The sequence below is a fragment of the Armigeres subalbatus genome, chromosome 2 (assembly GCF_024139115.2).
Source record: "Armigeres subalbatus isolate Guangzhou_Male chromosome 2, GZ_Asu_2, whole genome shotgun sequence".
Classification (NCBI taxonomy): Eukaryota; Metazoa; Arthropoda; class Insecta; order Diptera; family Culicidae; genus Armigeres; species Armigeres subalbatus.
In genome coordinates, this window is record NC_085140.1 from 66,222,318 (window position 1) to 66,237,623 (window position 15,306).

Genomic DNA, 15,306 nt, shown 5'->3' on the forward strand with positions numbered 1-15,306 from the left:
AATGATAGCTTTCATGTTTTATCATTTTGGACCCCCAATTGGATTTCCATTGAATCCCAAATGGAAATCCATAAGCAATTGGGGTAAGAAAGGTAAAGAATATACATGACAACTATCAGTATGCAATCTACGAAATACTCCGTTACAACGCAACGCAACGCAACGCAACGCAAATTTCTGGAAGAGCTATAGGAGGAACATTGGAGGAACATTGGAGGAATTCTCAAATCAATTTATGGAGATTTAAAACGAATTTTAGAATGTATTACTGGAAGATTTTTTGGGAAAATCTTCCCGATCCCCTCACATTACCCATCCCTTTACGTCGTATGATGATTTGCGGGCAATATCCACGCCTTTATTCGTATTTCCTTATGGGGCCCCTTTTCCGGATTCTCATCGGCAATGATACAAGTCCTTTTAAGAGGAACCTGTTGTACCCCATGGGTCTATCCTGGTGGTAACGCTTTTCTTGGTCGCCGTAGCCACCATGTGTATCTTCTTCTACGCCAACTGTTCCTGTCCTCGTCTATAGAGTCAGGCATTAGCTGTCAAGGCTAAGTATTAAACTATACGACTAACCAATTCCCAACCGAAATATTGTTCAGGTGATAGATAGGGGTCTAACAATCTTGCCTCACCTCCAGTCCGTGAAAACCAACTGCCGTACCAGAGTCAACTTAATCCAGCTACTGTCAAAGCCTCACAGGACTGCTAACAATAATCTCCGTCTTCGGGTCAGTCAAGGAATCATCGACAGCAGGTTACTGTGCCTGTCTTTGCCACCGTAACTTAGTCAACGTCCTGTCACCAATCTCCAATAGCTACGTTAGAACCCAAGTAACATTTCAAGTTTTATAACGCGCTTGAAGACCATAATTTACTATTCAAGAGTGTAAGACCAAATTGTTACTAGGGAATGGCTTCCGGTCTCCTCCCGTCTCCTCAAGTGACTCGTGTTCACTGGCATGGAGCGAGCAACTGACACTGCTCCACAGGTAAAATAAATCACTCCATTGTGACATATTTTAAGAAAGCAACTAACACGGAGGCGCTTCGAAGGATGATGACAGAGCTTTTGAGCACGAAGTATACTGCCGCTAACCGCAAGTCAGACTTATCTGTATATGGACGCCATATCCAGATAAGTCTGACTTGCGGTTAGCGGCAGTATAGGAACCTCGAACATCGATACATCGACGGTTCAGTGTCGAGACATGAGATTGGCCTAGGAGTCTCCTAGTCTAGTTACAGCGAACGTTCTGGCTGGGAGAGGATGGCGGATGCGAAAACCTGGTTTAAGAGAATTGCTTCCAATTTAACACATTTTCCCATAATAAAGGGTACAACCGCACCCTGGGTACACATCCCTCGTCTGCTTCCTTAACGACGGAGCACTATACGATACACCTGATGGCCAGGTCTAGGTCCGACATGCTTCGGAGCCAACGAAAATAGGTTGGAATGGTCTCTTTTAGCACAAGCACGAACACTTAGGTCGAAGTTTTCCGAGGGTTTCAAGTTCTGGTTCCATCATTGCACCACATGCAATCGAATGGTAGAACCTGAAATACTGAAAGAACTAAGACTGAGATACAAAGTAGGGAGGGATAAGTCTGGGATTGATCCCTTTTTCTTTTGCTCATAAAGCAGAAGCAGCAGCCACTAGAGCCAAATATCACCATACACAATTTAGAATTTAATTCTCTCAGATTTTTTTTTAGGAGATTAAATTGTTTTTTTTTCAAGTTGAAAATTCCATTTCAGGAGTCATGAAGTTTCAAAACAGTTTCTCGATATTTTTCTGCAAAACCTAAACATCGTTGTTTTTTTTCTCTATAATTTATGATTTCGTTAAAATTTTAAATTAAAAAAAAAATCTCTTGTTTTTGTGAACAAATATTTGAACTCTCATTAGTAGTTCTAATTAAAAATGAATTTTATGATTCGACAGCATCATGTAGAAGTTCTTCATCCCATTTTAATATTAGTCGACCTTGAATTACTTCTTGAGAAACTATAGTTTACATATGTGCACAAACTTTAAAGAGCACTTATGGAATACTGCTTACAGTTTTTGCATTGGAAGTGTCCCAAGGTGTTCAGTTTTTCCAAAACCTATTGATTTGTATCGAAGAAATCAAAAGATTCGGTGCTAATTTGTTCAGTTTTTAATTGTTTTCTCGAAATTGTATAAAATGGATTATGCAGTTTCTCAAACAAATGATTCAAATATAATGTATTGTACATTTTCAAGAATAACACAAATTTATGCTAAGAAATTTAGTCATTTACATATGGACAATCATAGATCACCACTTATATTAGCTTGGCCACGAAAATCACTATTTCAAATACAGCTTATTTACTAACAAAACCAATCAAAAAGAAATGTCCTTCGCACTCTGAAAACCTGCACCGAGGAAAATATCCGCATATATGTTATGTGTGAAACTACATAATTTTTTGCAATTAGCTTTCACTAATAAGATGTATATTCGGGAACATAAAAGTTATTAGGTTTCCGACAAATGAAACCTATGTCGTCGTGTCAAATAAAAATCATATAGGAGGCTTGTAACATTCATTTTCCGAAGCAAAATAAAATTTATGTTTCTGAATAATGAAATATAATAATAAATAATGCATTACTATTATTTGTAATAAAATTAATCTTTTGAATTGTATTGTAATAGGTATATTTATTAAGAGATATCATCAAACATTTGTCATTTTATTTTGAGAAAAACTGGGGCTTGATAAAAGTTTGTAAGAGAGCCAGAAAGAGAGACCAACGGTGTCCATAATTCTGTCGACATCGGTCTATAGATGCGTGCTTCCTGATGTGGTTTTATGTCCGAGAAGATGTCAAATCCTGTTTCGACTTACGGGCTCAGCGAATCCATTAATGGAAAACTTACGGGGATTCAGTTTATCCTCCGTTAAAATACAATCACTTGGAGGAAGGTTTTTTTTCTCTACAGGTGTTCTCGACAGAAGTGTTTGAATGGTGGCGTCCCGCGAAGCTGAACTTTCGGATATATGTTCGTTCCTCTTTTGCACCTGGGGCTAAATGATAGTCAATTCCTGGGCAGAAGAATGAGCTCTGCGAATGCATAGCCTGAAACCTCATGGACACTTGACGCGGCTTTTGCTGCCCATGATGCTTTTCCCCTGCCACCAAGCCCTTGGTATTTTGCGGTTCCATCCGTCGTAAATTCGTCACAATGATAACATCCGGAAACTGCATAATTATATCCGAATCTGCAATTATATAAAACATGTGAAATCAAGCAAATTAAATTAAATTTCAAACAAAACTTACCAGAAGTACAATTTGCTGCTCGGCAATGGTGTGTTCACTTTCTGGCTCAGTTCGTGACACAAATCTCTCAAACCTAAAATATATGTGGGGAAGGAATATAATTTTCGATTAATATTGTTTATGTAGTCGCGAACATAAACAACATATTCCACTCATATAGAGGTTATAAACTACCCTATAATTATTGTAATTACCTAAATAAAAATTATGTTTGTAGTACCTTATGAAATTTACTGGTAAGATTAAAATAAACTTTACATTTGAATTTTTATTAGTGTGCGGATCCCACTCGCGTTGATCGCACCATATAGCTGCTGCCGCGAGTGTAGGAGTAATTTCAGTGCCGATCCGGTCGGAACACACAAAAGCCAACTCCTTGTTTCGCTCCCGGACGGCGTGCGTGCGTTGTCGGTTTGATAATAAATGATGGCGTCACCATCGATGTCAGTACAGTATACAAATGGAAGCGCCCGTCGCCATCCATATGGTGTCCGTCGGCGCGCGCGTTTCCCAAAGAAAGAGATTGCGACGGCGTCGTCGTCGTCGTCGGGCGGTCGTTTTGCGAGTAGCGTCGGCGGATTAAAATTAAAATGCCAGATTAAATCCCCTAGGAGGATTTTTTTTCTGTTTATAAATACAAGTATACGACGATTTTCATTTCATGTCTCCGTTAGTCAAAAATACAATACTTTTCGGAGTGAAAATGTGTCCCTTCTGTACAACTGTTGCTGTTCGAGAACAGCAAAACCACTTCATCAACCGTCAACGAAACGTTGACCTAGGCGATAGCGACATCAAGCTCGCTATGGATTGCGTTTACAGCATCCGACCGCTCAGCAAGGTGTGGGAGGATCAATGTCAAGTTCGATCGTTTCACGCACCTCGAACAAATTAATTTAATGCTAATATCGATCCTGTCGAAATCAGGTCAGATCACCGAATTGGGTTGACGCTGTCGTCGTAAAACACCTACCAGTTCCGAATGATGAAACCGGAATTCGCGGAATTTGTCTGAGTAAGCCCCCTCGTTGTTCTGTCGATCCAGAGCTACATCATGCTGCGAGTCAGTCAACAGCATGAAGTTCCGCTGGATGCCATCATCGTCGATCGATAGGTAAACATGGAGACCTGATGGGTTCGTTAATGGAATATCTGGACCGGTTGAGTCGCGCCAGTCGCGCACACCGAGTAAGGTGCGAATATAATACGATTTGTTGACATAACCCTATTCTTCCCACGTCTTTTCGCTGCTGATTATTTTTAGTTGTGGAGAAATTTGTTGACTCAAAAATTGTTCTAATTTATATCAATCTCCTTCGTTACGAGCGAATTATTTTTGAGAGATTCACAGCAAACGGCAACAAATTCGGGAGCAGAAAGAAACGATAAATGTTATTAAAAGTCTTATTATTACAGCCTAATTAAGAGCGATAAACGATAAATCTAGCATCTTGACAAAGCCTAAGCACAACGTGAAAATAGTCATTGGATACGCTAACGCTCAGGTTGGTAAAGAGGACTTTCTCCGTCCCATAATTGATAGGGAGAGCCTTCACTTCGTTACCAATTAAATTGGTCTACGGATAGAAAAGCTGACCATCAGCAGCACCTAATTTGCACGAAATACGAAATAATATTCAAAAACACACCAGGTAGATCATGTTCAACATTTCTCAGATATGTTATTTAACATTGATTACGATCAAAACCTTGTTGTTAGTAAGACTCGAGCACGATTGTCAATTGTATAGAATGAAAGATAACAGCGAACGATGCGTTACAATATCCAGCGATTATCAGCGGAAGGAGTATCAGCTTCATACTTCAAGATGCTTTATGAACGGATTAGTGACATCTATGTGACCGACAACATCAAGGATCGATGAAGTTCTATCCATGGTTTGATAAACACAACAGCACGAGAAGTGATAGGCACTGCCTAAAGGTGATCTAAAACAGTTAAGAAGAACGTTACCAGAAGCCAGATGTTGGTGTCAGGTACCCAGTTGGATAGAGAGCGGTACAAGGAGGCAAGAGCAGTTGAAAACGAATCCATTGAAAAAAGAAGAAAAAAACAGGTCGGAGAACGAGTGATTACTGAGGTGCAAGAAAGTATGGAACAGAATGATATGCCAAGGTTTCATGAAACAGTCAATGACGTGCGAAGAGAAAAAGTGCCGTCATGTGCAACGACCATAAATGTAGTTTGGTGATAGATAAAACAAAAGCGACCACGAGCTGTAAAGAACACCTCGAGACTTGTTTGAACGGTTATTATAAATGTGTGTAGTGATACACATTTGCGAAGTTGGATACGCTTTGGAGCCGCCCACACTAAATAATATAAGAAAAGCTATTAAGAATGTTGCAACGGCCAAGGCCCAAAGGCACATCGTACTTCACGGATTCGTTGCACGATTGTGGCAGTAATGATGATGGTGCGTGTCCGATTAATTTTGGCCAAATCGAAAATGCGTTCGCGATAACCAGAGGTTGGCATCGCGCATCTCGACTCGAAACGAGTAAACCATGCAAACTGTCATACGAAAGAGTTTTCGAAAGGAGATGCGCAATGAGGCCCCAGGTTGTAGAATTCGTCGATAGGTCTAGCATAATCGATGTGGACTCGAGAGTGGTCTTCCTTGGTGACAGCAAAATAGGCTTTGCACTCTCGTACTACTCGGCGTAGTTCGCCCAATAGACGTAACTTAGAGCAACGGATTTCATACGATCCATAACAGGAAGACCACGGTATTATAGCTGTCGGAGAATTTGCTCGAGGTACTTTTTGGGAAAGATGATTCGATCGCTGAGCATCACACAGTTATCTTCGAGCTGGAGTTCATCAAGCGGGCATAGAATTTTTGCACAGCAGAATCGGTGAGTTTCTTCACGTTCGATAAGTACCGTTGAGAAGGAGCCGCGTTATATTATTATCGTGAAAGCCTTCTGTGTTTCAGTTGCTATCGTGTTAAACGTAATTGGTAGATTCCGCAAGGATCTTCGAGAATTGCATTAACTTCGACTTCCACGTGTATGGCTGCAATCACTTAGTCTTCATCTAGGTTGCTTTGGCTTTCAATCAAACGAGATGGGATGTCGGCGTTACCGAAATTTGCTATTAGAACGTGCTGGAAATCGAAATTGTACAGCAGAAAAGGGAAAGCCCTATGACTTTTTTCGAACCGAAAATGTTGACGAGGAGTTGATGATCGCGTTGCAAACCAAAGCCTCTTCCGTACAGCTTTTTTTTTTTTTTTAAATTTCGTGACCGCAAAAACCTGCGCCAGGGTCCTCTATTCCACCTGACCATAATTGGACTCTGCGGACGTCAACAATGCATGTGCAAATGCCTTGACCACTTCAGATGCAAAACGATGCATTATTACGGCTCCCAGTCCGCGCTTGGAAGCGTCGGCGGAAACAATCACAATTTTATTTTAATTACCGGGATATCAGCAATTTCCGGAACTTTTGCCGAAATTCAAATTACGTCCCGTAACGGTGGGTAGACACCTTTGCGTGGTGTGTTACGGTGTAAGATCTACCACGGTCACATTGTCAGCTACAGGCAAATCCTGACCCAACGAATACCTTCCCCAATATCCAACTTCGTGATACTTATGAGGGTGTCGCTGAGTCGGAGGTCTCTTATTAAGTAAGTGCTACATCAACACTTTCTTCCACACCCAAATTACGGTGAAGATGAGCGTGGCCAGGAGTAGTAATCCTCATGCTTTTGTGATTTTTATCCTAGATTGAAATCAAGGACCACATCCACCTCGATTTCTGATAACAATCTGAATAAGGATTTCAAAAGAAAAACATGAGTATCACTAGTGTCCAATCTACGAAGTACAGCGTAACTATGCTATGCTAAATTTGTTAAAATGCGAAAGGCTGAGAATTGGAACTAGATCCACGTCTGTTGGTAAGCATTAATACCCTTCGGTGACAAAGATAGTGAACAGCCTCAGCCACCAAATTCAAAACTTTTGATTGAAATTATTTCAGAAATATCACATTTTTATAAAAAGATTCTGTTTTTGTTTATATAGGGGAACGGTTCGGCACTTCATCCCATCAAAAACAAAGCAATGAAAAGGAATTTGGTTTGTTTCTTATTTTTGTGATTTTTTTCATCAGTGAGCACGCGTGCTAGCAAAAAGAAGCGACGAGATTGGTACTATATTTCTTTGTTTTGCGATGAGATTAATATATGTTTAGTGAGATGGGAAATGGAACAGTTCCCCTTTGTTTATTGAATTCTTTTGGATTCCAAAAAACTAGTGTGGAGGTGAATGGATTGGTCGGAATTTTTAAATCTATATACATAAAAATGAATTTCTGTCTGTCTGAACCTTATAGATTCAGAAACTACTGAACCGATTGGCGTGAAAATTTGTATGCAGGGGTTTTTGGGGCCGGGGAAGGTTCTTAAGATAATTCGAGACCTCTTTCTACTTTGGAAAGGGGTGCTCCCATACAAATGAAGCATAAATTCCTGCATAACTCGAAACCTTACCAGAGAATAAATCAATTTTAAGCGAAACGAAGTTCGTCGGGTCTGCTATTCTAAAACAAAACAAAACTAATAAGATTTTAAAGGTTTCGTTTTTAACTCGAGATTATTTGGCCACCGATTTTTTTATAACTTCAATACTAATGTCTGAGATTTAAAAAATATAGTTTATTGAATTTTCTGGATTTCTAATAAGAGACCATGGTTTTATTGGTTTTTCAAAATTTTCCTTAGAATGCCACATCGAGTTTAAAAATTTCAAAAACTTCGTTTAAGGTGATTATAGAATGAAGCCAGAAATCGGCCATTTTGTAAACCACGTGCTTTTCCAATATTTTTTTTCAAGAGCACGAAATGAAAGAACCATAACGCGTATGGGGTTGAAATAATGGTAGATCGTTTGCTTAGTTATGCAGAAAAAACATAATTTGAGTTTCGGCACTGTACGAAAACTATTACGCCAGATTTGGGCTTCTGGAAATGTATGTAAATAAACGTGTGGTGAATTTGAAATTCACCACGGGCTTCATTCTATAATCACCTTAAATTTGTTATACAACCACAGTCTAATAATTGTATTCTTAAAATTTCCTTATCATTTTAATTATGTTATATTTTTAGAACAAATGGTCCTACCAAAGATTCATAAGCTTTGTGAGTGCAAATAATGCATTGTCATCTTAATTAGATTATTTAATATCATTATTTGGCTGTTATACAGAAAACTTTGAGCTCATATTAAGCAACAAATGTTGTTGTTATTAGGAACATAATTTTGTGGCACAACTCACTACATGTTCCCATGACGACGGTTAAAGACTTTCTCGTGGTGTTACTTAATATGGTACCTTGGTCACATTGCTAGCTTCTGGCTGATCCAACTAATACCATCTTCAATATCCAACTTCGTGGTACTCATAAGCGAGTCGATGTCACTGGCCTCTTGCTTCTATCCTCTCCCACCTTCGGTGAAGATGGGCGTGGCCAGTAGCAGCAATCCTCACGCTTTTGTTGTTTTTGTCTTTTATTGATTTCTGATAGCATTCTATGACCCGTAATGCTGGGTAGACACCTTTGCGTGGTGTGTTACGGGGTAAGATCTACCACGTTTACATTGCCAGCTACAGGCAAATCCTGACCCAACGATTACCTTCCTCATTATCCAACTCCGTGGTACTTATGAGGGTGTCGCTAAGTCGGTGGCCTCTCGTTAAGTAAGTACTACATCAACACTTCCTTCCTCTCCCTAGTTACGGTGAAGATGGGCGTGGCCAGGAGTAGTAATCCTCATGCTTTTGTTATTTTTGTTTAAGACTGGAATCAAGGACCACTCCCCTTCTTGATTTCTGATAGCATTCTAGATAAGGATCTCAAAAGTAAAACATGAGTACCACTAGTGTCCAATCTACGAATTACACCGTAACAATGCTAATGCTGATGCTAATGCTAATGCTGATGCTAATGCTAATGCTAAAATTGATTTCTGATAGCATTCTAGATGAAGATTTCAAAAATAATATGTTTACTAGTTTGCAATCTACGAATTGAACCGTAACAATGATAATGCCTCTTGTACCTCTATACCGAGCTCCAAACTTCATACCAAAGTCACTATTTGGTCACTTTTTCTGCAATAAAAAGTCACTATTTGGTCACTTTTTCGTCATCGGTGGTCACTAAAGTTACTATTTTGAACGGCATTCATCGCTACTAGCCCTGAGCATAGCAACGTCATGGCATACTACTCTGCTACAAAAGGACTAAAAAAACAAAAAAGATGCGGCAAAGAATCTAGTTCTACGCCATAGGGTAAGGGAGGCATTTAGAAGTAAATCCCATTTATTAGGCATACAAAATCATGTCCCATGTTCCAACCAACAGAGTGAAATCGCTTGACGCGAATGTCAATCGTCGGCGAATGTTTCAAAAGTTTTAGTTTTCACGCAAGTTTATTGCGTTTATTAGTTTAAGAAGTGCATGAATTTAGTTTTTTTTTTAAGTAGCAGTGATGAACATCTCTCTACAAAACAATGTATTATCGCTGAATTATTGATTAATTTTGGTGATGAGTCAACGTTACATCCTAGGCTAACATTACCTCCCGTGGCCCTATTAGATTTTCGTGGTGAATTGGTTATCGCTAGACAACACGTTTATTGCTTTTTCATGCAGGTTGTCGACTGTAGAGGAGAAACCTCATGTTCCTTTAGAAATACTTCATCTCGACATGATTTTAAATTATGATTTTAAAGATTTATGTATTACCATTTTCGCAATCGGGCTAATGGTAAGGTGACCAGATCAATTTTGTGTGTGCGCGGGACAAAAAATGTCATAGTTGAATATGTTTTAGAAATGCACGTAAAGCTAATCTTTTTTCAGAACTTATTTGTTACCAAGGTTTAGTTTGCTAACTGTTCGATAAACGGCAACTAATTTTAGAAGTCAAAACTTATTTCAAGCGTTGAATGTGCAGCGCAATGTAGCTGTCATTGAGTTTTACTACGTTTTAAAGTTTAGCAGTCCGAGAACTCCAAAACTGTTGCAACTATCGGATTGCAGTTAAATAGCATTGCAGTCAAATGACTTTCAGATATTAATCGTCTAGTGTATAGAATTTTGTTAGAATATAATTTTCAGTAACGATATAAGCAATGGTATCGAATCTCAAAAAATATTTTCTGAATAACCTAAATAACCATTTCTGAATTACCTAATAAAAGTAGATGCGGTGATAAAGAATTAATAAGATCATATTTTTAAAGGTCTATTTTGGTTGAAGCTTCCTGAAGGAATACGTTCCACCGTTTTTGTACCAATTTATTTTCAAACGAGTGTGACTGAAAAAATTCGGCTCAGAAAATCAAAAATTCCGTCCCATTTCAGATACAGTCGTAATTCGCTGGTTGGGATTTTAATACTTGGGTCATTTTAATACTTGGGTCCCAAAATGTGAGGCTTCCTTGAATACGATATTATTATTTTTAGAGCACTTTTTGGTATTATTTAGTTACTCAACGTAACAGTCAGATCTGTTACTATCGATATTCAATATCAACACTCTAAAGGTCGCCTTTCTACTAAATTTTCCGCCAGATTTTGGTCCACATGAAATTTGAATAAAGTGGAATTTTGGGCGTTCCGTGTCGAAATCCAGTCAATCACGCAGCCGGAAATACATGGAACCAAAATCTAAGGACATGATTCCCAGGGTATAAGACTTGGGTAAAACAAACTATAGAGATAATTTTGTCTGAGTCATGGAAGCACATTTCAATCTTAACTTCTGTGATCCATATGATTGCTTTACAAAACATTTGCTTTAGTCAAAATTGTAACTTTTTTAAATCCAATCAAATTAAATATTCACTGAGAAATAGCTAATTATGTATTCTATTTTTCTGTATTTCGCGGGACATTATCTAGAAATTAGTTTAATGCGGGACGTTTCGCGGGACGCTTTTCAGCGCGGGATAAATAGTATGCGGGACTGTCCCGCTGGACGTCTGATCACTTTAGCTAATGGTTGGTGTCATACTAATTTTCAAAAAATACAATACGCCCCAAAAGCCATCACGGGATGGAAAGGGTTAAACCGCAACCCGCAGCACTCTGGAAACGCCTAGCCGCTGAATGGGAAGGTGTGAACGGGGAAAGAAGTTACCGCATATTGGAGCACCCATATGGTCTGGCTACGTATACGAAGATGACGACGATCGAGTAGAACGGTTGTCGTGTGGGTTTTTGTTGCGATTTCATTCAGACTCGTACCTACGCTGCTGCCGCTGGATCACCGCCGCCGCCGTGACTATATTTGACCGGTGACGCATGCTAATTGAAACTGGATGGAGGTCTTTAACGTGACTTATTTTTTATGGAGGATATCCAGTTAACCAGATTAAGATAGTGATTGGCAATTGGCAATCTCGATTAATTACCTTATTTATCAGTGTAGTTGACCGTTATGATCTGCAAACTGTCTTATTGATCGGAGTGTTTTTTATAGTGATTTGATTGTGGACTGTACTGATGATCAGTTCGTCTTGTTTGTACTTCTTCAGAGAACTTAGTTGGAAGTAAACTTCTACATATTCATTATTCAGCATCTTTCGTCTGCCGCCATTATTGTCATCAAATTACATTAATGGCTATCTGAGTGTATGTCAACAATTGTCTCTAACTGAGTTCCTCTTGATCTAATGTTTTCTCCCCTTGCTGTGGAGACTAGAGATGTTTGCTAATTCCGGCACGAGGCGAATCAGTTTCAAAACTTCGACGTAACGAAGATGAGCAGTTTGTGGCTTCCTAGATGATTCTCAAAATCGAGAACCCTCTGAACCGGATTGTGTTTAGCGTTGTCACTGTATTCTGTATGATAGTTCTAACTACTTGTTGCTTCTTGTTAAGAAACATCCAAACTCTTTCGATTATGAATATGAATATGACGATTATAGTCAAATATGTTTATAGCTAAGGTGAATCATCAATCAACAGCGTTGTCTGCTTGCGTTCAATGACCATTTTCAACATGCTACGAACTTCCAAACGAACACGTCACGAACGAAAATCGTTAAAAGAAGATTAGAAGCATCCGTTAGTTATGCTATCAATTGAATATAGCTTCCGAAGTTGTCTGCTGGCCAGCATGACTCATACAAAGATGCTCATCCCGATGAGACGCATGACCGCACCAAATTTTTTTACGATGAAGGTTACACATTTAAATTCTACTCCGATGACTTCCTCTCCACGTTATGAATTATTTTCTAATTTGCACGAGAAAAATGTTATTGCGATTTTATAGCTCAGCCAGCTTGTCTGCCTCTTGCACAAGGCACAAATGAGATTGCCGGCCGCATAAGCAACCGATAATCGTTCGTAATAACCATTTGTTTTTCCCCGTTCTTCCCGTTTCAGGTCCCCGGTGGAAATCTGTCTTTCGTACAACGACATTGAGAGTGTGTACTGAGTGAGAAAAATCCACGGTGCCGGCAACAACACCCCGACGGAAAGATAGATCCCGTCAGCTTTGGTCAGCTCATAGGGAGGAGGAGGACTGATTTTTTAGTACAAACCATACACTCACAAGAGGCAGCAGGATGCCTGTGTTTCACACGAAAACGATCGAAAGTATCTTGGAGCCTGTTGCACAACAGGTAAGTGGCTATTACTGGGTCGTTGCGAGAACGTTGTGAATCCATAATTTTTTAAATTGTTCTAAAATGTATGTTAGGGTGGCATTTTCGTTGCTCTTTACACAGCAGTGATTGCAGGATGTCATGCGCTTTTTAGCTCACTTAGGACCAATTTCTTCACCTCCGCTTATCTCGTAAACGGAGCTTACCCATACGCTTAAACTGAGTTTACCGCCTAAGAAATTGGCCCTTAAGGTTGCAAGCATCGTACAGCTAACCGGGGTGAATCTTGAACCATGCAACTCTTAATTATTCTTCATTAACTTCGCGCAACAACTATGTAGATGCAGAGTTGGTAAAGTAATACCCACATCGTTATTTTAAATTTTTAGTGACAACGAGTAATTTTTATCACGATTCTCAAAAAAATAGAACTGTTGTGTCACATTTTGACACATACTTCACTTGTCTAGATCAGATCATAGAATTAGAAGTGACTATGGATTTTATAATCAACTATATCATATCTAATCCGTTGAAAAAGGTTAATTAAATTTGATTAGAACATCGAACTTCTACAGTACCTGTCTGACGATGTCATAATAATTCCAATCTACCCTAGTTACTATGGGAGTGGTTCATTCTATTTTCGTCAGTTTGTTGTGTTTAATTTTCTCTCGACGTAGCGCGGTACGGCGCGTGGTGGGTGGAGACGCCTACGACCGGCACCGTTGTGTTTTTCGTCGGTTCAACCTTGTTGTGTTTTTCAATCACATAACTAGAATCATATGTTCGTTTTTCACCTCCTGTTATGAGACATTCGATGCGAGAGAATATGTTGCTTTCGGGTGCGATAATTGCAGATTGTAGTGTATAGAATAAAAAACTCAGATTTAAATATAGACCGTTGTTGCCATGTAAACATATGAACTTCCTTTTAGACTTGCTGTCAAGTGGAGAATCTCTCATTAGTTTTTGATTTGTTTTTCTCCCATTTCCTTCAGAAGATCAATCTGTAAAGAGCTGATCTTGCACTTGCGATCAATCCACTTTCACGAGTAACTGATTGTTATTCTTGGCGAAGGCAAAAATTTTTTTATTAATTATCTAATAAAAATATAATCTTCTATCTAATTCAGTATGTGACATTTGTACTACAAAACATCATATTTTGACCAGAAAATTGAAACTTTGCTCAGGATTCCTTAAAACTCTGTTTGACGCTACTTCTACAATAAAGTATTCACGGATTTCAGCAAGGATTTCGATAAATGGTGATCTTATTTGTGACTGAGAGACAACAGAGATTACATATACATACACCGCAATTATGCAGTGATAGGCGCACTCAAGTCGGAAAATCCTTTTGCGACCTAGTTTTGTTCCACGTAAACCGGGTCCAAGGGGGATTTTTGAAATCTTTGCATTATTGTGTCTGAAAAAACTCTGACTTTCTGCACGTGAATGCCGAGAAACTGCCACAACTCGCCAAGGCTAGATATCTTAAAGTGCCTCTGAAGACGCTGCAGATTTCCTGAAACTCACGTTATGAATGGCAGAACAAGCCTATATTATCAACATTGATAAAGATGAAACCTAATTTTCCGTTTGGTTCTCAAACGAATAGGCAAGAATTTTCATCCGCTGCTCGAAACTTCAGCTACTGAAACACGCTGTCCATCTTCTCATTCTAAGCGCGAGTCGTCTACTGTCTATATTTGCTACGTCTGAGGTGGCGCATCTGTCTGTTGTCCCAGCAGATCCCGGTTTGGCTACGTCATATATATGGTCGGGGTTCAGCCAAACCGCACCTAACGGCCTTTTGACTCACTTCATCTATAAGCTTCATCTTCTAGCCTTAGGCTGTATAAGGTCCAACTCGACAATATGGCCTTTCGGTTAATCCGAATAAAACATCTATTGTTCTTGTTACGACTACGCGGATTTCGCGATTTTCGCGGATTTGGCGCGGATTTACATAACGATTTTAGGGTTTCGCGCGGATTTGGCGCGGATTTACTTTTAGGTGAAAATTTAATAAATAAAATGCTAAATCTTAGGAAGTTTATTTGAAAATTAGTTTGATGCCTATCTAGATGGGCTCTATTTTTATTAGCAAATATTGTTGAGAACAAATTTACGTTTCAAGGTTATTAACATTATTTTTGAGATATGTCCAAGTCCTTATTTAATGACATGCATTACACTCTCAAGCATTATTTAAACAAATGTTATGAGGAGAGATACGCCCCTTGTTGTCATTTTTAATCCATTCTAAAACACGACGCCCACAAACCATGCCTATTGAAGGACATGAATACCTA

The 15,306-nt window shown here is 39.1% G+C and overlaps 1 protein-coding gene across 1 annotated transcript in view; it reads left to right on the forward strand.

Moving 5' to 3' along the window:
* LOC134208785 (vinculin) overlaps positions 1-15,306 on the forward strand; it is a 69,315-nt gene that overhangs the window by 31,023 nt on the left and 22,986 nt on the right. The window contains exon 2 of the mRNA XM_062684730.1: positions 12,765-13,003. Coding sequence (XP_062540714.1) covers positions 12,947-13,003 — 57 coding nt within the window. The 5' untranslated portion in view covers positions 12,765-12,946. The remainder of the gene's footprint in view (positions 1-12,764; positions 13,004-15,306) is intronic.